At 38.2% G+C, this 26,971-nt stretch overlaps 3 protein-coding genes across 7 annotated transcripts; all 3 read right to left on the bottom strand.

Moving 5' to 3' along the window:
• Positions 1-240: 240 nt before the first annotated feature.
• Positions 241-6,461, bottom strand: ndufs3 (NADH:ubiquinone oxidoreductase core subunit S3). Its single transcript, XM_084727648.1, has 7 exons — positions 6,381-6,461; positions 5,911-5,976; positions 4,318-4,415; positions 3,574-3,723; positions 1,735-1,860; positions 1,486-1,605; positions 241-536 (listed from the first exon to the last, which is right to left on the bottom strand). The coding sequence occupies exons 1-7, from the start codon at positions 6,433-6,435 to the stop codon at positions 369-371; spliced, it is 783 nt and encodes a 260-aa protein (XP_084583774.1). The 5' UTR covers positions 6,436-6,461; the 3' UTR covers positions 241-368.
• A 3,995-nt stretch (positions 6,462-10,456) lies between these two features.
• On the bottom strand, positions 10,457-13,968 carry ptpmt1 (protein tyrosine phosphatase mitochondrial 1). Its single transcript, XM_084727404.1, has 4 exons — positions 13,684-13,968; positions 11,889-11,969; positions 10,928-11,119; positions 10,457-10,756 (listed from the first exon to the last, which is right to left on the bottom strand). The coding sequence occupies exons 1-4, from the start codon at positions 13,828-13,830 to the stop codon at positions 10,628-10,630; spliced, it is 549 nt and encodes a 182-aa protein (XP_084583530.1). The 5' UTR covers positions 13,831-13,968; the 3' UTR covers positions 10,457-10,627.
• Positions 13,969-16,833: 2,865 nt separating this feature from the next.
• prc1b (protein regulator of cytokinesis 1b) lies at positions 16,834-26,905 on the bottom strand. Of its 5 annotated transcripts, none has more exons than XM_084726949.1 (15): positions 26,788-26,905; positions 26,440-26,572; positions 24,819-24,941; positions 24,334-24,567; positions 23,270-23,440; positions 22,890-23,039; positions 22,626-22,773; positions 22,401-22,537; positions 21,162-21,257; positions 20,917-21,063; positions 20,718-20,828; positions 20,472-20,585; positions 19,200-19,379; positions 19,031-19,065; positions 16,834-17,604 (listed from the first exon to the last, which is right to left on the bottom strand). In XM_084726949.1, exons 1-15 carry the CDS (start codon positions 26,796-26,798, stop codon positions 17,556-17,558), a joined length of 1,839 nt encoding a protein of 612 aa, XP_084583075.1. In that variant the 5' UTR covers positions 26,799-26,905; the 3' UTR covers positions 16,834-17,555. The 5 variants fall into 5 exon arrangements, with proteins under 5 accessions (XP_084583075.1, XP_084583406.1, XP_084583157.1 ...); XM_084727280.1 differs by having other exon boundaries at positions 19,277-19,379; XM_084727031.1 differs by lacking the exon at positions 19,031-19,065.
• Between the last annotated feature and the right edge of the window lie 66 nt (positions 26,906-26,971).

The following is a 26,971-nucleotide window of genomic DNA, read 5'->3' as shown; positions in this document are numbered from 1 at the left end:
TTGGCTCCAAGAAATCTTGCCTCCACAGCACACAATGATATTTGAGACTAATGCTCTTGTGGCTGAATGGAGTCAAATCTCTGCAGCCACGTGCCTGAAACCAGCAGACCAGAGGCTGTTACAGCAGCAGAGTAAAGATTACGGGTTTGGAATGAGATGCTAAAGAATCACACATGTTCAAGTGTCCACATACTTTTGGCTATAAAGGGTTCTTCCATAAAAGCCACAGCTCCACAAAAATTATTTTGAAGACTGTTTTATTAGTATTTTTATTTACATAAATATTCCATGTGGTGGTTTGTTGAGGGGCTGGGAATCCCAAAATGACACTATCAGACAGAACATGGCGATGATGAAACAGAGGGACGTCATTTCTTCTCTGGGGCCTCACCAGCCTCCAGTTTGGGTGGAGCCTCTTTGGGCTCCCGGTAGGCGGGGAACACCTCCCAGGGCGTGTTCAGGTCGAACTTCCTGAACTCCTGCGACAGCTCGACGGGCTCCGCCACCACGCGCTTCACCTCGTCATCATAACGCACCTGCAGAGGAAGCAAAGTTTAATGTTGAAAATGTCTTAATTATATTTAAAGTCATTTTAGAGACATCATAGTTAGGATTAATATGTTTCAAAGACTAAAAACTGTCAGATTAGATTTTATTTTATTTCAAATATGTTTAAAAAATGAAAATAAAATATGCAAATAATAAAAAAACACAATGAACAAGAATAACAAATGAACTCAACAGCAACAATCAGTACAAATAAATAATTCATGTCCACAAAAGAGTAGGAATAAGTGAGTACTTATCTACTTCTAACCCTTTTTTATAATTCATCGATACACTTTGTGAAATGCTTGACTATTTCAGCTTTTTGCCTCAATTTTCATCATACACAACTCAATCAAATCAACAAAGTTAAGCATTCATAGCACATTTGTTGATTTGATTGAGTTGTTTATGATGAAAATTGTCAGATCTTAGTGGAAAATAAAAACAAAACTACTTGAGAAGCCTTTCTTGTCATGACGTCCTGATAAAATTAGGAAATTTTAAAACAGGTATCTTTTAATCGGAGTGTGAAGAGTTCATCCTCGGACAGAGAAAAATAAATGGGATGCATTTGTGTACTGTGTTGAATTTAATAATTCATTCTTTCAAGGAAATCTATTCTGTTTCAGAGAGTATTTAGGCCATAAATTATTCTCTCTCAGCAGAAACTATCAAGGATTTTCAAGCCTTGAGGGAACCCTGAATTTATCATCACGCGCTCAGAAAAAGAAATAAATAAATAAATGAATAAATAAAAATCACAGGATCCAGCAGAGTTTGAGCGTCTGGGCACAGCTTTCATCCTGTCTGTCTCACTGACATCCTGCCAATACTACTTCATTTATATTTGGAGGATGCAAATGAATCACACACTGATGAGTCCAAAATGAAGCCGGCGGCCGTGGCGAGTGGACGCGTGCTGCTGGCAGGACTCACCTCCACGTATCCTGACAGGGGGAAGTCCTTCCTGAAGGGGTGGCCCTCGAAGCCGTAGTCCGTCAGAATACGCCTCAGGTCCGGGTGGTTGGCGAAGAACACACCAAACATGTCCCACACCTGTACGAACACACACGTTGCCAGGGAGTTTTGTGAAATCGCTGACTGTTAATCTGAAGAAAGAGCTTCAGGGGACTTCAATAAAGACAGTGATGAATCTTCAGGTTGGACCTGCAGGTCGTGACTCACCTCCCTCTCATACCAGTTGGCAGCCATGTGGACTGGAACTGCAGAATCTACCGGTGTTAACTCATCTGTGTACGTCTTAATGCGGATACGAGAGTTGTAGCGTAGCGACAGCAGGTTGTAGACAATCTGTAAACCAACACACGGACACACTGTCACTATAAATACATTCTGACAGCTCATTTAGATGATATGCATTTAAATTAGCAGGACAGCCCCAGCACATAAATATTTCAATTCTATTCATAAAACATTTAGCTTTAGAAGAGGATGAGTGAGCGTGTTACGTTAAAACAAATAATGATCTGGGTACTGACAGCATTGGTATGAATTTATAGCTCAGTGTAAAATAAAAGATTTTCATTGTAAGAGCTCTGCTGCAACACCAGAGAGCTGCGTCATGCATTATCAGGCAGAGTTGTGCATTCAGCGTAACCTCAAGTGATCATTCTTAAACCGTTTCATTCACTTCAGATAGAAAGACAAACGCTGTGAGGAGGTTTGTGCTGGAAAAGTAAAGTCACATCTCCAAACACACACAGAGAGAGTTCAGTGCATTCTACTTTGCAACATCTAAAAAGATACAGAAACAAATTTAACATTCAGTATTTGTTGACAACAATGATGAGCGACACATAAATTCCCAAGTTCACTCATACGACACTCGACAGGTGAATTATCTCCACCCTCCTTTATACAAAACGAAACATGGACAGTTCTCCCTCAGATATCGTGGTACACAGATATGGAACAAAAAAGTTCACGTTATCAAGAGCTCGGCTACTTTAGAAATTTTTAAAAGGAAATTGACATTGCATTTAATTCATGATGTATAATTAATTCCTGATATATACACACGATGCTTTTGTTCTGTTTTTCCTTCTTTTGTTAACATATTGTCTTTTGTATTTCTTTGTTTTCACTGGATCATTTGTGTTTTGACTGTTTTCTGGAGGTCTTTGCTAACTGTATGTTTCTTGTAGTCATTTTTTGTTTTTCTTAAATTATGTTTATTTTGGTTTTTGCATTACAGTGTTAGTTTGTTTTTTCCTAAATGGTTGGGAAGTACACATTCATTTATACTTTTTTTTCCCTTCATTGTATTTTATATGTGTGCAAATAAAAAATAAAATAAATTAAAAGAGAAATAAATTAAACATCACTTCTGCAGATATTTCATATCACTGCAACCAAAGCTTCTCAGCTGGGTGTTTTCATTTCACTTACTGGTTTATTTAAAACAGGGGCAGTGTACAGTGGATACACTGCGCCTGATATAAAACAATACCAGTTTTCATCTGTTGTCCTTGGGTGTGTAAACAATGTACATACTGTATAAAAATCTGAAAAAATAAGTTTATGTAACACATATGAATACACCTATAAGACAGACCGATATGGACAACATGCTTGTTTGTCTTTTTTTTCATTGTACTTTTGAACTGTTAAAACTAACACAATTTTTGACATTTACTGGTAAAGTATGCCACTGTTTTGTTGCTGTTGTTGAGACAGCAGTTTCAGCAAATTTTGTTGAACAATGTTTTATATTGCAGTTTCCTCTTTTTAATGAGCTCGTTGGCCTTTTTTGCCATGGTGAGCTGTTATTATTAACTGTTTAAGAGGAGCAGTATTTTATAAAACAGACAAACACAATAAAGAAATTTCAAAACTCGGTAGAGCGTCTGGCGTTTTCAGCTGGAAAAAAATGCTTTGGTGACACAGCCCCTCAGGAATTAAGAGAGAAACGGTAAAAAGGCCACCTTATCTGTCTTACATGTCACTTTTACAACATGTTTCTAGGGGTGTGTGTGTGTGTGTGTGTGTGTGTGTGTGAGCTACCTCAAAGCGGTTCTGCCGTGTTGGGATGTCGACAGCAGTCAGGTCAATCATGTTCCTGAACTGAGCGTTGGTGTGGTCCCTCAGGAAGGTCAGAACAGGGATCACTCCGTCAGGATGGATCATCACCTCCAGCTCATTAAAACAAGTCACCTACACACACAGAGAGAGAGAGAGAGAGAGAGAGAGAGAGAGAGAGAGAGAGAGAGAGAGAGAGAGAGAGAGAGAGAGAGAGAGAGAGAGTGAGAGAGAGAGAGAGAGGGAGCGAGAGAGAGAGAGAGAGAGAGTTTTAAGTCATCTACATGATCCTGAAATGTAAACAGTCATTTTAATTGTTACCAGGTGGCAGATTTAAGACCAAAATAATATGTTACATAGAAAAAAAATGAAAAAGCTCATTCTGATTTCAGTAGCAGAGGTCTCTCAGGCCTTGTTTTTGTGTTTCTGCTGCCCTGTGTCACAGAAAACCACACCTGCAAGACCCTCTGTTGTTACTGTAATTAACTGCACCAAGTCTGACACCAGCTTGTGATCAGATCATCTCATCTCCCACAATTATCCAAACATCAGCTCTGATTTACGGTATGTAGATACATGTGGGATCTGTACCGATTCCACTACTAGTTACACATTGCGACTTTATGTTCTGACACAAATGGCACACTATGGTCTTTTGGCCAATTAAGCAGCAAGCAGCACTAGCGGAGGATGAGCTCAGAACTCTGATCCATGAACGCCTGAACCCACCTGGACCTGCTGGATATATTTGGGCATCATCTCAGACACGTACTCTCCAAATGCTGCCAGCTGGTTGTGAGTGACGGCATCTTTGGGTCTGACAGTGGCTGCATGAAGGACAGACGAGACAAGAGGTTTTAAACAGTGATCACTCTCCATCACAGACGTTTTTTGTACTAATACCTCATCATTATCATTGCAAAGTAGGCTGCAGTACAAGTTTGTTGATGTCAATATTATTATCATCATTATTACTATTACATTTGTGTCAGAGCTGAGCATTCGTTATTCTGAAAGATAAACCCTTGACAATCTGTCGTTTTACAAATGTTTTGAATATTTTTCCAAAAGGCTCTGTTGACCATCTGTATAAAAATATTCTGTTTGTGGCACAAAAAAGATTTTTAATCTGTTTCCAGATTTGTGACTTATTTTCTTGATCCAAACTCAAACCAGTAGCCAGAATTAATATCTCATTGCTTGTTTTGTGCAACCCAAGAAACATGTTCTTGCATATGATGATAGAGAACATTAGGAAATGATGGTCGTCAAAGGTGATGAAACTTTTTTGATATTACTCACTGGAAACAGTACAATAGACATTATTTCTAGTACTGAGTCACAGTATGCCTCAAGTTATTGAGGAAGGGAGATTCTGCACGTTTCATGCAGACATGCAGTCAGTGTTGATGGTAACTTGCTCATTTGAAGCAATAAATTCCTTTATGTGTGCTATATTGACTAAGAAAGCGGAGTTCTCCTGATGCAAAATCCGTTGTTCTTCCTGCATAAAAGGAAAACCACAGACATTACACATGAGACACAGCATTGCCTGCTTTGGCTTGTTGCTGCATTACATTAAATTGACTGCCATATTGGACAGGGCAAGACTGACCTGAGAACAAATACATGTAAATGTGAGGATCTGTGGTATTTCTCGTGAAGTAGTAGTATAGCGTTTATTTCTCAACTGACTTCAATGAGTTGTGTTATATTCAAGAGTTCCTGATCTATCTGTTGTAATAAAACAAAGTTTGTTTGTTTTTTATTTACTCTACATATATCATGTGACTCATTGAAATAAACATTATAGTAGGTTTTCACACAAAAAAATATCACACCTCCCCCATTTACATGCATTTGTTAACAGGACAGTCTTGCCTTGTCCAGTACAGCCGTGATGCACAATCCAAAGGCCAATGTGGTGTTTACATATATATGTCTACGGGAAGAACCACAGCCTATTTAAGTTTGGATCTGAAGTCTCAGTGTATGGGTAGCAAGAGGGCATCCTCAATTAGTATTTCAATGCACCTAATGCTACTTTATAGGCTAGGATGGTGATTCAAGGCAACATGGATGTGGGCATCAGATGCCTGCAAGCAATGCATCCTGGTACATGTAGTGACTGTCTGCAGGGCTCCATGAAGAACACTCATCTTTTTTTGGTCAATATGAGAAATTTCTTGCTTCAAATGACCACATTTCGCATCAACACTAAATGGACATCCACATGAAAGTGGTTTTCTCTGCCAGAGAGAAATCAGAGCCCCTTTTGACTGCTGGTGAACATCAACCTTATATTAAGTAGTGTGTACTCACGACTGGTCTCAGTGGTGGAGCTCTGCAGCCTGCTCTGCTGCTGGAGGAGACACGAAGTCCTGGCGACTGAAAACAAGCAGAAGGAGGAATGATTGCAGACAGGAGTGTAAACACGACACTGACACCTGAACGTAACAGAGCTGCAGGTGAACTGGTGCGACGTGAGATACACGAAGAGAACGAAGAGTAAAGACTCATCATACGCCCACTCACAACACTCCTATAAGTGCATTTATGTTGCTTAAATAATTTCATCTGCAACATAAATAATATAAGCTGTCCATCGTGCCTGTTATTCAAACAGGCTAACGCTGAGTTAGCATTAGCTAGCTCGAAGGTCAAACCTGAGACATTTGATGGCTGAAAATGTAACAGTGTCGTTTTCAGTTGCAAGCAAAGGCAAGCAAGATTAAATATATCAACGTAGAAAACAGCGCATACAAATATATACAAGTATTTAGTCAACTTACTATTAAAACTCCTTCCAAGACCTCCGCGGACAAACCGCATCAACGACGCCGCCATGTTTGTTCTGAGGCAGTTCTTCTTCGACGGTCGCGCCTGTCAGCGGTCTGTCGCCCCCTGATGGACCGGAGGAGAACTGTCACACATATAATAGATGCGTTCGAGATGAGCCAAGCCTGCGCAGAATCGATCAGCGGCGGTCGGCGCATAATGCATGCCGGTTAGATTTGTGTCCGACTTGATCCCGACTTGATTGGCTCTTAACTCTGACAACAAACACCACGTGTTGTATAAAATACTAATTTTCTGTGTAACTGTAATATTTAATGCTGGACATATCAGTCTTCTGTTGTGCAGTGATGTTTTAATCTGTCAGCAAGCAGATATTTTGTCTGATAATAATATCAAAAGAACATTTTAGTGCTTTACAAGGCAGATAAAAGAGCAGATGTTACATGCATCAAAAGGAGGATCTCTTCTATTTTAACTTCAATCAGCGATCAAGAACGCACTTTAAAGTGAAAAATAAAAAAGCTTCAATGCAAATGCTCAGTTTAAAATAAAATTAAATTAAACAGGAGACATTTTAAGAGAGAAAATAATGATCAAAGCTGGTACAAGGATTTTATAACTGGTTATGAAAGTCTGAATTTCATTCTGCTGCCTCTATATGACCTACATAAGTTAATGAGACCATCAGTGAGAGAATCGACTGTTTCCATATAATTTTTCTTCATGTCTGTCACCACGTCGTTTTGTTTTGATGGAGTGTCTTGCAGATGGATGCATTTCATTTCACTGTTTTATATAAGCACATATAACAACTGAGTAACCTGTAGTGTACTTTGGGTAATGTAATGTAAGTTTTAAATGGGCTCTCCGAAGAACAGCCCACCACCTAATGACAGAAAACTCACATCTCACGATTAGTTTTGATGCTGAACGTCTAATAAACACGATAAGATAACATTCTAGGGGAGACCAGGGACAGGTGTAACACACTCAGGTCCTCCAGTCTGAAACAACCCAGAGCGATGATACTCTGCACATGCTCAGTAGCATTCAGCAGGATCATTTCACATCAGCAGAGATTTTCAACAAAAAATGATTTTGAGATATGAACCTTACTTTTTGCATGTACAGTTTTTTTCCCTTCTGCTGTCTGATGCTTAGATGACTGCAATTTTAAACTTACATCAATTTTATGTCTAGGTTATTGGTAAAACATAAACATGAACAAACTCATACAAGATTTTATCATGGCTGCGAGGGCTGTGTTACAGTTCCCCCCAAGCCACAAAGCCCAATGTAAGCACCTTGTTTGTCTGCGTTGACATACTTTTTCGTTGGAACATGAACACATTTCACTAAAAAAAAAGTGTTTTTTATAAAATTTAAATCCAGCGTTTTTGCAGCTTTGGCCTTTCATTTGAAACTGTCTGCAGGTTTTGAATTACACAGTGTCTTTTGGAGGAGCCCCTTCTTTCAGTGCACACTGCTCCTGAAATGTTATGTGACAGGAAAGTGCGCAGCAGCACAGTCAAATTCAGGGTAACTGTCAAAAACCATCTACTGCAGTTCATTATTTTATTACTTTTTATTACTATTTATTTTATTTATTTGCAGACTATTTCAAAATCAAAGAATACATTTGTTAATCAAGGGGAAAAAACAACAAAATCACAAAATTAGCAGGGGGCGCAGGCAATGTTTTTCTGCCTCCCACAATGTACGTCTCATTAGCTCTTATTCAGGTGTAATTCTGTGTGCATACTGTCTAATAAAATATATTGTTTCTTGTTTATTGTTTAATTTGATACAAAGAACAGCTTGTTAGCTCTTATTTGAGTAAATTTGTGTTTTAGAGTTGAATAAAAAACATTTTTTCTAGTTTTTGTCTAATTTGATAGAAAATTTGGCTTGTTAAGTCTCATATAATTGTGTTTGTTTATTGTCTTAAAGAGAGCCTATTTCTATCTAATTTGATATGCAGCACAGCTTTTTTTCATCTTATTGTGGTAACATTGTGTTTGTTAATAGTCTAATAAAGACTGTGTTATTTCTTAGTTTTTTCTAATGTGATACAAAGTACAGCTTATTAAGTCTATTAGTGTTCTGCAAAAGAATGTGGTAATAATTATGGAAAGAACATTTTTAATCTGTTACCTCGCGTTGTAATTGGAAAGCCTCTGAGTTGCCTGCAAGCTTAAATATATAGGAGGTTCGTAAAACTCAGATAAGTCTAGTCTAACCCGTCATGAGTACAGTATGAGAACATGTGGTCAAAGTCTCTGAACAGGTGTGGAGGTTTGAGAGCCACTCATGAACTTCAGACACTCAAATCAAAACTCAGTCTGTTTTACTTTAAAGTAGAGGGAATAAAGACATGAACAGACCACACTGTGTGCCACTTCCTTTTCAAGCTTGACTTTGAACTCTTTGACTGTATTTTGCAGAGCCTCTTTTTCTTTCTTCTCTGAATTGTACTTTTCAGCCATGCGATTTTTAAGCAGCTCCACCTCATCGCTCAAGGCCCTGTTCTGACTCTCCAGAGCTTTAGGTCTAAGAGGGTTAGGGTTAGTTTAATAAGTTAGTTTAATAAGTAAGGAAGTTTGAAATTCTGAAGATATAAGATTTTTTAAATCAGATCAGATTTTTTCATGTTGAATGTGGCCAAAAACAAAGACACACACCAGATGGGTGCCCCTATAGCTCAGTCGGTAGAGCGCGCGCACCATGTATTGAGGCTGTTAGTCCTCTGCAGCAGCCGCTGGTTCGAATCCTGCCTGTGGCTCATTTGCTGCATGTCATCCCCTGTCTCTTCACCCCCCTTTCCTGTCATACCTTCAGCTGTCACTGTCAATAAAGGCAAAAATGCTAAAAAAAAAAAAAAAGACACACACCAGATAACTTAAGTCAAGTAAATACAACAAACAGCATGAAGGTTACTTAAATATTTTGTCTGTACTCAGTAATTTTTAGGTACAAGTACTTTACTTAATTACAGTTCTGGATTTGATGTACTTGGTTCCTTTTCACCTCTCCATCATGTGAAACAGTCGTGCCGTCAGTATATAAGTGTGTTTTAATGCCGATCTATCACACTACTAGAACAGCTTTTGCATATACGTACAATATACATGTATTTATCAGTAAAAAGTGGATGTTGAAAACAAAGCACAACACACAATTAGACTGCATTCATCATACAAATATTTTATTTATCATGAAGTTGAGGCACCATCACAAATAAACTGAAATAAAACATAAACAGTAACCACTGTATTATGCACTAAAATGTCACCTTGTGTCACTGCAGTCCAAACTACCAGCACACTGCACCTCCATTAACTGGAGTGTTTTTATTTTTGCACTGCAATGTTAAAGGGATACTTCACTTGAAAATGAAAATTCAGTCATTGTCTACTCACCTTCATGACGACTAAGGGTCGGGTTTATTTTGTTAGTCCATAAAACACTGCTGGAGGTTCACAGGAAAACAGTGTTACAGAATATCCAAAACAATGGAAGTGAATGGTGACCAGTTTTCAAATGTAAAAACAAAACATAAAATACCTCCATACTGCTTGTCTGGTGTCATCCAGGTCTCCTAAAGCCCCAACATGAAGATTTAGGCTAAAAACATGGTGTAAATAACATTTTTACATTTTATTCAGTTGTTTTTTAATGTATGAAAACTGGTCACCATTCACTTCCATTGTTTGGGAGATTCTGCAACACTGTTTGCCTGTGAAACTCCAGCAGTGTTTTACAGACTAAAAAACTAAACCTGACCATCAATCGACATGAGGGTCAGTAGATAAGGACTCAACTTTCATTTTTGAGTACTATCCCTTTAACTTACTGAGGGAATCTGAAAGTATTTTTGGTTGTAACAAGATGATGAGTTGTTCACATCCAAACATGGGACTGTTCAGATATTTTCCCAAATCTTTCAATTTCTTTAAACATAATTCTGAGCTTCAAAAAGTCCTGATATTAAATGAATATTTTTCAGCCACATGCAGTTTACTGATATGGTGTAAATGAACCACTAAAACTTTGCCATTTCCCAATAAAACTCATGAGAATTTGATTTAAAAACATAGTTTGGTATTTTCTTCAGTGGGTGTGTGTTATGATACGGAGGATTGGCTGTGTGTCACGTCACTGTGGCTTTCCACCAGGCTCTCAGTCCAGTCTGCCAGCCGCTGCAGGAACATGATGAGGTCTGACTCGCCGCTCTGCTGTCTCAGCTGGACTGTCCACACACCTGCTGGTGGTACCTCCTCAGCATCTCCAGCTGGGCCGAGCGCACCAGGATGTGAGGCCGAACAGACGCCAGCTTCTGACAGGCTTCCTCTGGAGTCCAGGAGTGTAACTATCAGCAGAAAGACGGCACGTCAAAGTCAACGCACTTACAATTCTGTAGATTAATGACTTGAAAATGCCAGAATCTCGATACAATCATTGCTGCCATCATCACTGGCTTTTAAATGAACTGCTGTTAAATAAACCAGCAGACCTGACATCCTCACAGTGATGTACTGACCCGAATGAGGTAGGCAGCAGCCAGCGTGGCGCTGCGGGAGCGTCCGGCCTTACAGTGGACGTACACGCTGGTCCCCTGCTCTCGGTGCTGCAGGGCGAACTCCACCCCTCGGTGCAGGTTCTCCAGGCTGGGAACGCCGGTCAGGTCCACGGTGCTCAGCCTCAGCTGCTCCACACCTGCAGCCTGCCACTCCTGCCGCACATCAAATCATCAGAGGTAATTTATGACTGACTGTAATACTGTCAGAAATCAGCCTGCAGTGCTCAACACTGGTTTAAAGATCTCAGGAGCAGTTTGTACAGAATTGTTTACCATGAGTTCATGGCTGAGATTTAACATGGTCACATTCTGCCCCGACCGACTGGTCAGTGTTTAACCAATCTAAGGTTGCAACAAAAGCTTGTTTTCTTTATCATTTTCATAATTAATGCAAATTAAAAAAAAGGAAACAAACAGTGAAATATGCCAAGATAATGTCCTCAGGCGGCTTGTTTTGTCCAACCAACAGTCCAAAAACCAAATATATTCAGTTTACTATCATATATGACAAAGAAGAAGCAGCAAATCTTCAAATGAACTAGCAAATGTTTGGCATTTACTTGCTTGAAAAATGAGTTAAATAATTTCTAATAGTTTTCAGTCAAATGACTATTTGATTAAGCAACTATTCATTTCAATTACAAAGCAAAAACCAATAGTTCAAACACAAGACAATATACCCATTTCTTGAGAAATATCACAAAATACACGAGAGCTATAAAATTAACAATATAAAACCAGTTCCTTGTCTTCTAATTTGAGTGATAAAATTGCTCATTTGGCTCACAGTCACATCACAATATCAGAGCGTTTTGTATAACAGTTGTTCCTGGATCAGTTTTTAATTATTGTATTACACACTGGACGTTCGTTTCCTTGAATCTTCAGCTTCAGAGTAGAAACACACGTGCAGTGAACTCACCTCAGCAGAGTTGCAGAAATATTTGGTCTCATACATCTCATTCATGGTGATAACGCCTCGAACATTTTCTGTTTCTACCAGCTGAAACACAAGAAATGGAAACCATCAGATCTCAGATTTGAGAGATGAGAGTGAAGCTGTGAGTTGTAACAATCATATGATTACTGGCTGAATTAAGCTATTTAAATAAAAATAAATACATATATTTTGAAATGACTGTCCTAAACTTGTATGCGCAGCATGTATGTATGTCAGAGAACTGGAGTTACGCTTCAACTGTTATTTTGTCCACAGACTGAAAGACACAGAAAGACAGCAAATTATTTTAAAAACACAAGAGTCTGACAGAATTTTGTTTCTGACCTAAAACAGATGAACAAAATTATGAAATATGAAACAGACATCAAAATTAGATAATAAGTAATAAGTATTATTTTCTCAATCTTCATGTCACAACTTAGAAAAGTTCACAGAGATGCAGTCAAATCAGGCTACTTTCTTTATTCAGCATCAAATCTTCACATCTGAGAATCTGAACCAGGTTGAAAAAAAAGTAAAAAGATTCATTTTGGTTTTAAAATATTTGCTGTTTGATCCATTAATCAACTTCTTGTTGCTGCTCAGGTCCAACTTATTTACTTGTTATATCAGTGACCTACTAACTCTTAACTAGGGCTTAAAATCTCATTATTTTGATTTAGCATGCAGACTTTTGTTTTTTATCATTCCTAACTTTAATCTTTCTTTCAGCAGCTGTTTGCTTGTGGCTCTTGTGGCTAATGTAATTAAAAAAAAATTATCCGAGTAGCTAATGCTAAGACAGCAGGGCTACGTTAAAGGGACAGTTCACCAGAAAATCAAAAATACATATCTTTCCTCCAACCTGTAGTGCTGTTTACCCATACTGCCTACAATATTTTTTTCTTGCCCTTAAATTAACTGTTTCATTTATTAGCCATTCTCTGCCCTGCTGACTGACTTTGTATAATTTTCTCAGCATCAATTTGCATTGCTTCCACCATCAGCTCTGGAAAAACATATTTTTTTACAGTGGGTGTATTTTTTGACTGAAATTGCAGTATGATTACTATATATGGTGTGGAGATGCATTACAATTTTATTGTTTACTGAAAGAACCCTATTAAAAATGTGATGATGTGATATTTTTTGAGGTCTGTAACAAACAAACATTTCATCTGGAGAACAAGATTTCTAGGTCAAGTCATCTATGGGGCACCACAGTGACTCATTATAATGCTGTTATCTCACACACTTTTCCCTTTTAAAAAAAATGCAATTTGGTTCTGGCTCTATGATTTGGATATTGCACTTGGCCACATTAAATTTGTATTGCTATTAACTGTGCAGCCCTGGTAGAAATAAAATTGCTCCTACACGAAACTGCTAAAAATAATGTCTGTAGATTATCTTGAGTGAGCTGGTCATGATTTCTGGAGTTAGGGTTTGTTTGTAAACTTTTTTTTGTTTGTTTGTTTGTTGTTTGTTTTTTTGGTACCTGAAATCTCCAAACTCTCTCTCTCACACAAACACACACAAAAAAAATCTACATGTATAAATTGCACTACAGGTTAAAGTAAAATATGCATTTTGGATTTTAGGCTGATCTGTCCCTTTAAAGTTAAACTCGCCGTCACCGCCCCCTCGGTACACGCTACCAGTCAGTCTAAAAACTTTTCATTTCCTGGCGATATTAATTGTTATTGCGGCTTTAAAACGACAGAAAATGACACAGTGTTCAGTCCTGACTAGGAAATCTAGCGTCTGTCAGTCTGACCTGTTTGGTCATGGACCTGAACGGCAGCGCTCCGAGGACCACCGTCTCGTCCACTCGGTCAAACCACCGCCTCGACGACACCTTCTCCATGACGACATTGTAGGCTAACGTCGGGTAGAAGAGCAGCCGTGCTAACGCTCCGGACATGGCTGAGCCGCTTCTTTAAAAAAACTAAACAAAACTGTGTAAAAACTTAGTGTGCGCAGAGTGTCTGACCCACACCGTCTGATCTGTCAGCCCTTTAGCATCATGTGTTCCTCCATAGATGTGTTTTAGTTCCTCCTCCGGAAGGTTTTTCCAGTAGGACAGACTTCCGGCGCGAGTCCTTCAGAGTAAAAGCCCTGACCTCCATAAAATGTAACCTGTCTGACAGCCGGAGAGGCTCAAAGAGGCAGATTCTTTATGAGACTTTAATGGCAATATCTGTATTTTTAACCAGATTCCTCAATAACGATATTTGTCATTATTGTGACAGTATTTTCTGGTTGACTAATGTGCTTTCACAAAATATTAGCACAGTGACATTTTTGATGACTAATAATAGCACATCCAGAATATTCTGACAAGTTCAGAAAATTACATCCAGCAGCAACGTTTGTGCCATATGATGATGTAAGAATATCTATAATCTAATACAAAATCTGGTCTCATATCACAGTGTAATATCAATATATCACCCAACCAGAACACCAAAAAACAAAAAAAACAAAAAAAAAAACCCACCAACAAAATAATCAAATTTTAAAAAGAAGAGATGGAATGTGCCTGATTTGGCATAGCTACTTTTTAACTGCAGCCCCTAGACACAAACACTGAAAAATCCAATAATCTTGCTTCTTATTTTGATGCTGAAGTATGGATATTATCATTAATGCACATAATATTATAACAAAATACTTATTTTTGTCTGTACATTATTATTACTATCTCCATAAAGAAATATTTCTGATATAAACATGGTATCACATTACTTCCTGTAACATAACATGATTGCTGGTAGCTGCACTGACAAGATAATCAACTATTTTTAATTTTTAAAACTGTCGGCAGGTGAAAGTAGCTACAAATCCAGCATGAAATGTTCAAAAGACTGAAGAAAAGTGGTTTAGAGGGTTGAACAATTAGCAGCCACAAACCCAGATATGTTTCATAGAAGCTGGTTTAGACTTTCCCAGCCAACAGAGCTGTATATCAGGGTGATTTCTCCATGTTCAAAAAATGATCAATGTAGCTTTAAATCCATGTACTTACTGTCTGTTCCGAACACAGTTTGGGCTATAAAGTGTCACTAATTTTCCTCTAATTTGCCTCATGAGAGACTCAACTTGTGACATTCAGTATAGAGGTTCCTATTTTCAGCTTTGATCGGTAATGCACAAAATATTCCTTTCACTTTCTAATTTAGTGCCACTTCAGCCTCAGACAGAGAGCATGTAACAGTGTTTTTCAAGGGAAGTTGTTGAATGCTGACACAACATCTTTTCATCTCCTTGATGAGGTTCTAAAATTCTACTTTCTACAGGTATTAGGTAACTAGATAACAGAAAACCTCACAACTTTCAGTTTTTAAGAGACCAATGATAGAAGGCCACATATGCAAAAACACACTGTGTACTGAAGATTAACACAAACTAATCTGGCAGCTGGTTGAGTGAGTAACAAGACAATGAAAGCAGCCAGAAGTCTGTCTGCAACAAGTTTAAACCCCTCTGAGTTAAAGTCAGATAACAGCAGCTCATCTCCACTGATCTTTAATCAACACTGATTCAATTAATATAGGTTATTAACAATTTAACTAAATATGATTAACATAATCCTGTTATGTAGAGTAACTTTTGTTGATGTATTTGCTGTTACAGTGTAGATTCTGTTTTTTACATCTTCTTAAAATATCTTTTGATGCTCATCTTTCGATATGTTGCATTGAACTGAACTCACTGATTAGTCAGTATTTGGCTTTAGTTTACTGAACACACAAAGCTTATCACTGTTCACTGAGTAAATCTTTAAGACCCTCAATCAGAGGAATTTGCTGACAGAGAGGTCAGAGAGGTTCATCTGCTGAAAAGAATTTGTAATCCACACTACTTTACACTTTTTATTGACTAAATGTCTGATGGCTACAGGTGAGTAAAAGTATGTACAATGAAGTCAATAATCTATTAGTCAATAATAATTTAGAAAGTATAGTTTGTGATACTTCTTCTCCTTGCAGCAGTGGTTCCCAACCTTTTTTTCCTTGGAGGCATTAATTTAGAATTAATCAATAATCTAGAAATGGCATTAATTGCGCCTCATTTGACTTTGTTTTGTCTGGCGGAGTCACTCATTGGATAAGGACACTTCAAATTAAACTTAAAATGAGAAGAAAAAAGAGAAAAAAATATGTGTTTCATATCTTATTAATTATTACTGATTCACCAATTAATCAATTGTTAGCATTTTCAATTATTGGTTAAGGAAAATGCACACAATGCACAAAATGCATCACCCCTAATGGGGGGGTCCAGACCACAGGTTGGGAACCAATGCTTTACAACATCCTTAAAAAACATAACTGATTGTACTTTTTACTTGTTTTTTTTTTTTTGTATAACCAGATAAAAAAAAGCAGGAGCCACATATTTGATTGTGAAATCTGTCCACACTGTTGTGTGAACAGTCAAATCAGATTCACTCACACCTGACAAACTTAAAGGGATAGTTCGATTTTTCAAGTGAGGTTGTACGTATGAAGTCTTTTACTTACAGTTGAATAGGAGTGTGCCAAAAAAGGTTGTTGTGACAATGGCAATATTACAGGTTGTTGACAGATTCACCAAAGTCACACAATGACACAAGCGAGGTAAACTTACTGGTTTTGCCAAAGGAGCAGGGTTGGTTTGGAGAGGACAATACTTGGCTTATATAACATCAGTTTCCTGTTGGGAAAAGCTGTCTGACGGCAAGATAATGTGGCTAAAATATTCTAATGGAGTACAGACTTTTATAGATACTGTAGTATGTGGAAATTTTACTATATTTGTTAATTCATCATGGCCATTTTGCCACCTTTTCCTGTATGAGAATATGTACATTTCGATGTTTCATTTAACAACACAGGCTCAAGGTGAAAAAAAGTGAATATTAAAAAACATAACCAGTCTGGGCTTTATGGGTGAAAAAGCATTTATTGTATTTTGACAAGCTTTTCCAAATCAGCCATGATAGTGTGCTGAATTCATGTGATTTAGATCTATTAAAACTATTACACAGCACCGATATAACATACTTTAACTAACATTCAAACTGCCTGTGGACAGTGCAGACTGTGAAGAGAACAGTGGATAAAGAAATATATACACAAATACATACATGTATAAAACAGATTTGGATGGAACAGTGTGTGTGTGTGTGTGTGTGTGTGTGTGTGTGTAAAATTACACTATATGCTGTAATATGTTTTCTAAAAAAAAAGTGCAAAATATTCATAATACATTTGGCCTGTAACCTCAGCTTGCATAACAACAGAAAGCCAAACTTTCTTTCATTCCTCTTTTTAAAAAATGTGCAGTACAAGACGCCACCAAATTTATTACATCTCATTACATTTAGGGAGCCAAAATAGTGTTAGTTTAACTTACGATACAAACATTTGTTTCTTCTTACAGACAGTGACAGACAAAGATCCAGCAGCACTGAAGACGACATGCTCAGCGACTGACGACTGACTCTTTGTTTATCACCGACTTAACACTTAATATATTATCACCTTCATTTACATATAAAAGCAGATAGCAGTGAAAGGTAGTGAGATCAGAACTCCGATATGATAGCTGATGTGGTCACCGGTCTTCGTGGGTGGCGAGGTCAGAGGTTGGTGGTGGTGGAGTTCAGGATGTCGTGCTGGATCTTGGCGTTAGAGGCCTTGGACAGGTCTCGCTGCGGAGACAGGAGCAGCCGTTAAAGACGATCCCTCGTACGTAACGTGACAATACGAGGAAGAGACGACGCACAGGAGCAAACAGACGCTTATCAGTTTCTAAACATGATGAAAAGACACACTGAAGGCTGTTAGAGAGAATCAGAGAGAAGACAGTCACACAGAGACAAGTGAGGTTAAAACTCTGACCAATGAGTGTTTCACTGCAGCCTCATCAGGTTATCTGCATCACGAAATGTTGTTATTCTATTTTGATGAAGCCATTTTTCCTGGACAGTCTACTTTTATTCAGTGCTTCCTACATTTACCAGGATTCTAATTACAAACCCCTCAAAACTGGTTTGACGTTGTTGAAGTAAATGTATTTCATCCAGCAGGATGACAATCAATGTCACTATTAATCACAGGACTGGGATGGGACGGGAAAAAATTCAACAGGACAAACAATAGATTGATTTTTTATATATATAAAAATGTGTGTAATATCTTTATTCTGGGACTGGGATGGGACAGGACAGGGGTATTTTTGTGGGAGTGGGACGGGGAAGGAGTGAAAAACCACTCCCATATTTTTATAATTTTTTTAATAGGCTCCATCACTAACAACAAGCCTCCTCACACGTGTCTCACCTGCTGCTGTGAAAACTAAATCAACTCTGGAAAATATACAGCTGATGAAGGAAGTCAAGAGATCAGACACATACAGGCGGAGACATACAGAAAGAGGCGGGGCGAGACAAGCCGGTGTGTGCTCTGTAACAGACCAGTGTAAGTGTGTGTTTGCATGTGTGTGTCAGAGAAAAGAGAAGTGAAGGTAAAAGCATGGTGAGCAGATTAAAGTAGTCTGAGTAAATATTGAAACAAGGTGAAGATTTAAGAAGAATAAAAAGGGTCAAATAAGAAACAGCGTGATGTTTTCCTTCAAACATTGATAGTAATTTTTTTTGTATTGGGGAGATGAGCAGGTGATTTTAAGTCAGATGTACAGTTTTTTATCTTTTACTCTTGCGAGATAAAGACTAAAAGAAAAAAAAAAGGTCTGTCAGAGCTGGAAAAAATGCAGCTCTCTCATTCATTTGCACAGGAGGCTGTGGCAAAACAAATGAAATAAGTGCCATCGTGTTAAGTTTCCAGAGTTGTAAAACGATGACTCTGTGTTTTGGTGTCTGAGAAGCCCTCAGATTCATGGATCTGTTACTCAAATTGAATTTCCCGGAGAGCATTTTTCACTGGTGCCTGAAGAAAAACTCCAACACAGGGCTGATGTTGGTCCGAATGCCCTGCGCTAACCGTACATGTTCAGGCTCAAACAGCATGTTAAGTAGCTCTTTAAGGGTAACCTTCCTTTTGATCAGAGGCATGCAACAACAGCAAGTTAAAGAGGATTAGTCAGAACTACAGAAGCTTTAAAGATTCCAAACACACCTTGACTGAACAGATTCAGTGTTGACCAAGTCCCTCTACAATATAAATTAACATCATTAGCATTTTCATATCCTCTGCAGTACATTTACATGTGTTATTGCATGGTAATGTGGGAAAAAAAAAAAAAAAGATGCAGAGAAGAAACATTAGAGACAAAAGTGTCAATTACCACAAACTCTGAATATGTGCTGGCAACAGAGGTTATGCTGAAGTTACGCTGTGGACTAGCGTGGGTCAGCAACGCACCACTCAGAGGGCTCCCCTTCGCCTGGGCCTCGTTCTCCTTGTTACAGCCTTGCAGTCGTGGGTGGGGGGGTTTACTTTTGCCTGGCGTCCGTACTGCTGGGACCTGGAGGACAAACACAGCAGGACGGAATCACATCAGACAAGTGGGACCACTGACACTCTTTAATGACACAATACAACCAAACAAGTTGTTAGAGTTAAATGGAGAAAGAATTAAATGGAGGAAGGAAGGAAACATCTCTACGTCCCAAATCATCTGAGTGAACTGATGATTTAGAGTTCAGCTCAAGAAACAGCAGGTAAGCAAGTTCACATTCAACAGACGTTTAAGGAAAAGTGGAGAAGAAAAAATGGCAGAAAAGTGACTGTTATGTATTCAGATACAAAACAATTCTGAGAGATTTTTTTGTTTCCTGTTACTTTTCTATCAGGTTTGATGTGTCTAGTTTTTTTAAGTTTTTTTTGTGAACAGAACATGCAGATTGTTTTTATTTGTTATCTTTATGGGCAACATGCGGTGTGTATTTGATCCTTTTTCTTAATTCAGGGTTAATATATTTATATTTTGCTTTATTTGTGTTTTTTTAATTTTATTTTATTATCCATAATTATTACAAATACCAGTGAAAGCTTAATATTTCAGTGTCCTGATATCATTTTGGGCAAGAACATTTATTGTTAAACTGTAAATTTGTTGAATATATTCTATATTTTATACCTTATTGGGGCTGCAGCTAACAATTATTTTCATTACAGATCAATTTATTGTTTTTTCGATTAATCAATAAGTTGTTTGGTCAAAAAACTTTCAGAAAATGTTTAAAAATGTTGTTGACTGTTTACCAAAGTCCAAGGTGATGCCCTCAAATGTTATTTTGTCTGAAACTGAAAGATATTCAATTTATTGTCAGAGAAGACCAAAGAAGCCAGAAAATATTCATGCGAGAGAGAGAATTTTTCAGGGAAGTTTTTCATAAAGAATGATTAACTAAATAATAAATTGATTAGAAAAACAGTTGGAAATTAATTTACAATGAACTGACGAACTGTTGCAGCTCTATATATTATATCCTTTTTGAATATCAGCTGATACATCAAAATCTGATTGTTTTTTTTAAATCCCAAATATCAGTATCATCCCTAAAAATCCAGTTTCGTGAGGCCCTACTTCTTTAATCTTCAAAAGTAAACCAACCTTGTTTGCTGAGAGAGGTGGGCGGGGCACAGGTGAGCGACAGACAGTTCCACCATAGACAGAGCGCATGGTGCTGTTAGATGTGGCACTAGAGATGCTGGAAGTCGCGTTAAACTGATGAGAGAGACAGAAGGACAGGGGTTAGTGCTGACAGAACCAGACGACTACAGAGACTGAACTTTAATGACATCAAAAATTTATACCATAACTATTGTAAAAGAGTGAACCAGAGATAGGTTTTACCACCTTTCGTGATTTATTTGGTGTAGCAGCGCCGAGGAATCTGCGTTTGGTGGGCGTCCGTACTGCTGTCCCGTACAGCATGTCCTCCTCGATCTGTTTGCTCTTCTTGAGATGCTGTTCAGAGTTTGTACAGAGAAATGTCAACACACTTTCCAGCAAACACGGAGGCCAAGCTGATAAAACAACAATGAAGTGTGTTTACCCGCTCTTGTTTCTCCCTCTCTTTCTCTACTCGGTGCAGCTCCCACTGCTCCTCCACGTACTGCAGGAACTTCTGTCCGTTAACTAGAAACTCACGACCCTGCTCACCTTCCCACGTATCAATCTGGGCTTTCAATTTCTTCTCAAGCTTAAAAAACAAACAAACACACACATATGATGAGAAGTTACAGTGCAATGAAGAGTTTATAAAAGTTCAGAGAGTAACAGATGGCCTTTGTATCTTACCTTTGGCAGATTTTTATGCAGCTCAGATCTCTGTTTCTCCTCTTTGAGAAGATTCCCTCCTCTGTTAGTGAACCTTGTCGGATCTGTTGCTTTTTTCTATGAAAGAGAAACATGAAAGAGACAGACAGTTCATAAAAATATTCTTTCAAATGTGTAGCAGTATGGCCAGATAAACGTCTGAAGGGAAAAATACAGCAGTAGCAGCAGTGTTGACGATTAAAAAGCTCAGTGCTCGAACATGATTCATTGTTTCCAAAGTAATGAAATCCAGACTGACTGAAATTGAACAAATTGAATTTGAATGAAGTGATTAATTGGATTAAAGAAGTAAAGATCTTGTGTTCAGATTTCCTCTGGCTGGCTGCTGGGACGAAGCGCTTCTGTGGTAAGAGTTTCCTCTCTAAACGCTGCTCTTGTGTTTTGTTTCTATGGCAACAATATCTTGACAATTTCTAAACAGTTTTTCACATTTGCTATTAGCATAACAAACCTGATGTGTTTGTGTAAAACAACAACTGTGGGCAAAACAGGTGGAAATATCGCTTCTCTGCTTCTCTACCCGCTGGAGAGGACAGAAAAACTAGCATGAACGTAAATGATAAAAAAAAGTGATAGAAAACTCTCAACATCGTACTTTTCCCCTTTTCATTTGTTTCTTTTCTGTCTCTGTTATCATAGTTTCTGTCTGACATGTCACAGAGTATCTTAATCTTATTGTGCAACTGTGCAGCATTACTGGGTTTAAAGAGAATAAACAGACATGAAAAAAACAAAAAAAAAAAAAAAACAGTAGACATGTAAAATGCCAGCAAATGCACACTGGGAAAAAATGTGTATATTTTTTATTTTTTAGTATTCATATTATTTACCTTTTCTATTTGTATTGTCAGGGTTTCGGTGCATCTACTTAGAATTACAAAAACCAACCAAACAAAAAACAACTAAATAAAAACAATTTTATATTTATACAGAAAATATATGAATTAGAAAAAAACAATACTTCTGACCAACTGAATTAACCAAATGGATGCTTCAAGACAGCTCAGATAACTACCACATGTGCAAATTCATCTGAACTTTTAAAATATTCTTTCATGGAGACACTGTAGCTGGCAAGTGTCTGTGAAATCTAATAGTTTAGTCTCCCAGGTTCAGATGGACTGTTGGACAGGTAAGTTTTGTTACTTCTTTGGTTTTTGTTCCTGGCCAGTATTTGTTTCCTTCCTCCGCCAGACTCACCTCCAGCTCCTGGAAGAGTCTCCAGCTCTCCTCCCATTGGTGGACTCCATCAAAAAGCTCTCTGTGGACCTCGTAATGCTGCTTCAAGCGCTGGATCTCGGCATCGTGCAGACTCAGCAGCTCCTCAGTATAATCCTCTGAAAACAGTCAATTAGAGTCTTAACACTTTTCTAAACTCGGATGTTGTTCTGATCAAGATTAAAATGTCAAACAAAGATAACCCACCGCTAAAATATGGTGTGAAATCCTGCCGCTGGTCGATGCTGAAGAAACACTTTTCCCAAAACACAGCGATCTCGGAGCGGATGGCGTCTGTGACGTTGCGGATGTTTAGCAGTTTGAGCTCCTCCAGACGCTGAACTTCTGCTTGTAACTGAGGACGAAAAAGACAGTGTGGACAGTAAAACAGCAGCTACGGTGCTGACAGTTTCAGCTAAAAATGGATGAAGCAGGAAGTCAGCTGCACACAGGATATTTAAATCTTCTCACCGCTTCCAGGTTCCTCTTCTTAGATATGACCATGTGTTCGTTGAAGGCCTCTCTCTCCTCCTGAGGCACCTGCAGTCTGTCCCACAGCTGCTGGATCTTCTCTCTGTGACTCTCACACATCGCCTCGTTCTCTGCCTTACGTTCCTCCAACTGAAGGATCAAGAGGACGTGAAGTTGCATCACTTACCAACATCAGTCGCTTGAACTGTGACTGTGAATCACGTCTATCCAGGGCAGTGCTGGAGCACTTATTATGCATGTTTAACTGACGTATAGAAAAGCTCAAACATCAGCCAGCCATTTTTCAAGGCCTGATTATAATTTGTGGGAAAAAAGAACTTTCCTTTATTCTTTTAAGGATTATAATAAAACGATCTCACCTGACAAATAAGCAGTTTGAGTGCAGTAATATTGTCTCTGGAAAGACAAAAGGAGTCTTCATCCTCACAGACGACGTCCTTCTCGAAGCTGGTCTCAGGGATGTGTTCCAGCTCTTCCATGTACAGGATGATCTGCTTTTTGAGGTCCGTGAACTCAGCATACCGCTTGGCCTGAAAACATAAAAGCAAAGCATCATTTGGTCAAGCAAAGATTAGATGGACAAAAGTTTAAAAGTATTAAAACCCACCTTATCTTTTATTGTAAGATGTCTAAACTAAGTGGACAAATTTAAATGTTACTAATTTCCAATGTGATGATGACACTCTGTGGGACAGTCCAACGTACACTTTTTGTCTTTGACCTGCAGCATTTTGCCATAAAATAACTCTCAGTAGTAACAACTTATGAGGCATCAGGTTGCAACACAGCAAAAAGTTTCCAGATTCCCTATAATGATGTGGTTACACTCCAAATGGCCTAAATGTGGGGTTGTAGTGGCACCAGTGTCATGGGATGAAAACTGACAGGTACATACTTCAATTTTTAAAAAATGGTTTCAATAATGAAGTCTGTCAGGACATAATATTTTGTGAAATTATGATTAAAAAAACTTGTTTTCATTCCTTTAAGTGTCACTGTAACTAATAATACTAATGATTTTACAATTCTGTATACCATGATATTTTCTGAAACATTTATTATACTCTAATCTCACATTCTCACCTAAATGTTATAAAAATATACTTAAACAATATAAACTGAGAGAATCAGCCTACTTAATATTGTCAACCAGTTTTTTGATCTTATCTAACTGCTTTTGAAAAGGGTCCACACACAACAGGAGCCTTTGAATTTAATCGACCTTGAAGTCACCTGACACTATGACACAAAGAGAAGATTGTGCTGCACAAACACATATTTTTCTAATACAGCCCCTACAGTCTGTGCACGTCTACCACCACCATCCAAAGTACAACCTGCAGACCTGGAAGAAGCTTTTCTATCCATGCAGTGAAAATAACTGAACAGCTGAGAGGCAGATGTAACAAAAACGAGCTCCCACCTTCTCTGCGTTCTGGTTAGCGATGTGCTGCCTGAAGTTCTCCAGCTGCTCCGGCGAGGGGACGGAGTCTGGAGAGATGCCGTAAGGCATGGAGCACAGGATGTCGCACAGGTCCTGGTCCTGCTCCAGCAGAAGCTTCAGCTGCTGCATCCGCTGGGTCTTCTCCTTTACCAGAGCCTCCATCTGAGTGCGGATGTTCTTCTCCTGCTGCAGCATGCTGATACCCTTCTCCTCCTGAACATACAGATGAGATAATTCATGGATTCTCAAACAAACCATTAAAGCCTATAAATCTGTTTATCACAAACCAACTAATAACAACATCGTTTTATATTAACTTTGGTTAGAAATCTCTTTAGTTTTTTTTATTTTATGGAGACATTATTGTGAGTTAACAGGGAAAAAGAAGGTAATATTTGTTATCAACTTCATTCTGCCGGTGGTGTTAAAAAATATGTTTTTTAAAACACTGGAGCTTTTGTTACCTCAAACACAGGAAGCTGAAGTTCCAGATAGAGTTTCTCCATTTCTGCTCTGCATGTCTGAATGCTGTTAATGAGCCTCTTTTTCAGAGATTCCTCCTCTTTGATCATCATATCCAGTAAGCTCTGATGGATAAATACAATGAAATATATCAGAAAAACAAAGACATGTAGATATGAAGTAGCAGATATTTCTCATTGATAGTTCAGCAAATATGGATGCAGATATTTTTAATTTCCTTCCATTCAACATATATCTATTTTCAACCATGGAGCTGAAATATTTTATAGTAATACTGTTTCCTGGTGCAGACATGTGAGTCTAAAAATTCTGCTGTATAATTACTTGTCCAAGTTTATTAATGCGTAATAAATACATACAACATGTTGTCTGCAAACACTCAGTGAGTGAGATAAGTAGAAAGGACAGCTGTAGAAAACATGAACTATTGATTGTTGTATCTCATTATTACATGTTTTTTTCTGGTAGTTTTTTCTCCCCCGGTTTGTATAATGGAATCCCCCTTCTAGACACCAACTGTCACACAGTTGCCTAAAGTGAAAACAAGTTTTTGTAAATGTCAAAAGGGGGGGATTCGTTGCCTTTACTCATCATAAAAGGTTCAAAGTTAAATATCAGCTATACTCATCTAATATTGGTTGGTAAATGCAGTAACAGCAATAATTTAAATAGAAATAGCCAGCAGTGGCTGTAGCAGGATGTGAAACAGCATCAGCCACCAGACAAATGCTGTAAAACATGAAAGTAGCTGGTTGATATCAAACAAAAACAAAACAAAACAATAATTTACTATTGAGCAGCTGGTAAATTTTAACATTCATTTGTCAGAAGCTGGTGGTTATTCACATTTTAAAAAGTCTGAAAGGGTATGCACTTGTAATTAACGGATGACTCATTCACACATCACATCTGTATGATAAATTACATTAGTTAGACTTTAGTCTAGATAACGATAACATGAATATGATGAATGTCTAGAAGTTGGAAACTACATGGAGCACCACAAAACACGAAACTGTCAAAATGTTTAACTTCATTTTATCAGTCAGAAAAGAATTGGGCTCTTTTACCCAGAAATGAACACCTGTCACTGTTGACATTTCTAAGATAAATCTCAGATAAATGGTAAAATTAACTCATGGTGGACATTCCGATATCAAAACGTCTGACTGCTGATAAGCAAGAAGAAATTTCAGTACAGTGCAGACAAATATGTTTGAAGCAATACAGAAACACCATTACAAGTTATTTTTTTACACAGTACAAAATGTCCCAGTCAGTACAGATACTGATCCCAGTTTTTCCTTATCAGATGTTTTAAGAGTCAGTATTAGTTTCAGCCTTAAAAACCCAGTATCAGACAAGATCTAGCGAATGTAAGCAAAACTAAACTCTACTCTGTTGAACAATGTCATGTCCCTTAGTAATTACAGTGTAGTTTCACTCATGAGTTTTGTGCTCTGGTACCCCCCCTCCTCTCCTCCTCTGTCGAAACCTGCTCATAGGCCAAATGACAACCACAGAAACAACAGGTTTAGTCATTAGAGGTTTCATCTCGTGTTTATAACCATGGTGATCCCCTTGTGGTATTTGTTGTCTCACCTTGATGTGGTTCTTGACTACATTGGTTCTCTGTAGCCTCTGGTCCTCTGGGATACCGATCTCTTCCCAAATATCCTTCAGATGGCACAGCGCTTTATTCAGCGTTGACACCGCCTCTGCTGCCAGCACCTCGCTGCAGCCAGAGAGAAGCATGGTTAGCTCGTTCATAACATTTAAATAAAATAAACGCACAGAAATCACTCATCTGATGGAGCTAACTGACGCTGATGATAGTTTAGCTAACGTTAGCTAGCTAGCTAATCTGATCAACGGTTATTACTACTTAATAACAAACGTTATTTGACGTTTTACAAACTGATTGTATGTTGAAAAATATTTAGTTCTTACCTCTTTCTCATGGTTTAATTCCAGACTCTCGTTATGATCAGTGAACAGTTTAAAAACCAAAACTTGTCAATGAGACAAGCGGCGTGTCTCCTCTCTGCTGCTCTCAGTCCAGTCCGTTTGTACACAATTCAAAATACGCGTACAGCGGCGTCCTTCGCTCTGATTGGCTCCTTCTGCGGGGGCG

This window comes from Lutjanus erythropterus, chromosome 1, assembly GCF_056507025.1.
Source record: "Lutjanus erythropterus isolate fLutEry1 chromosome 1, fLutEry1.hap2, whole genome shotgun sequence".
Taxonomy (NCBI): Eukaryota; Metazoa; Chordata; class Actinopteri; order Lutjaniformes; family Lutjanidae; genus Lutjanus; species Lutjanus erythropterus.
The sequence above is the reverse complement of the archived record's forward strand: the minus strand, read 5'-3'. Positions and strand labels throughout refer to the sequence as shown.

What these genes read in the sequence shown, in the direction of transcription:
- prc1b (XM_084726949.1), bottom strand. An exon ending in TCAAACTGCTTATTTGTCAG is followed by an intron (nt 23,040 to 23,269) that starts GTGAGATCGTTT and finishes TTGATCCTTCAG; the next exon opens with TTGGAGGAACGTAAGGCAGA. An exon ending in CACCAAATAAATCACGAAAG is followed by an intron (nt 20,586 to 20,717) that starts GTGGTAAAACCT and finishes CTCTCTCATCAG; the next exon opens with TTTAACGCGACTTCCAGCAT.
- ndufs3 (XM_084727648.1), bottom strand. Translation starts at nt 6,435, where the DNA reads ATGGCGGCGTCGTTGATGCGGTTTGTCCGCGGAGGTCTTGGAAGGAGT. An exon ending in TCTTGGAAGGAGTTTTAATA is followed by an intron (nt 5,977 to 6,380) that starts GTAAGTTGACTA and finishes GCTTGTTTTCAG; the next exon opens with TCGCCAGGACTTCGTGTCTC. An exon ending in CACGGCAGAACCGCTTTGAG is followed by an intron (nt 1,861 to 3,573) that starts GTAGCTCACACA and finishes GTTGGTTTACAG; the next exon opens with ATTGTCTACAACCTGCTGTC.
- ptpmt1 (XM_084727404.1), bottom strand. Translation starts at nt 13,830, where the DNA reads ATGTCCGGAGCGTTAGCACGGCTGCTCTTCTACCCGACGTTAGCCTAC. An exon ending in TCAGGTCCATGACCAAACAG is followed by an intron (nt 11,970 to 13,683) that starts GTCAGACTGACA and finishes CTTGTGTTTCAG; the next exon opens with CTGGTAGAAACAGAAAATGT. An exon ending in CTGCTGCCTACCTCATTCGG is followed by an intron (nt 10,757 to 10,927) that starts GTCAGTACATCA and finishes TTCTGCTGATAG; the next exon opens with TTACACTCCTGGACTCCAGA.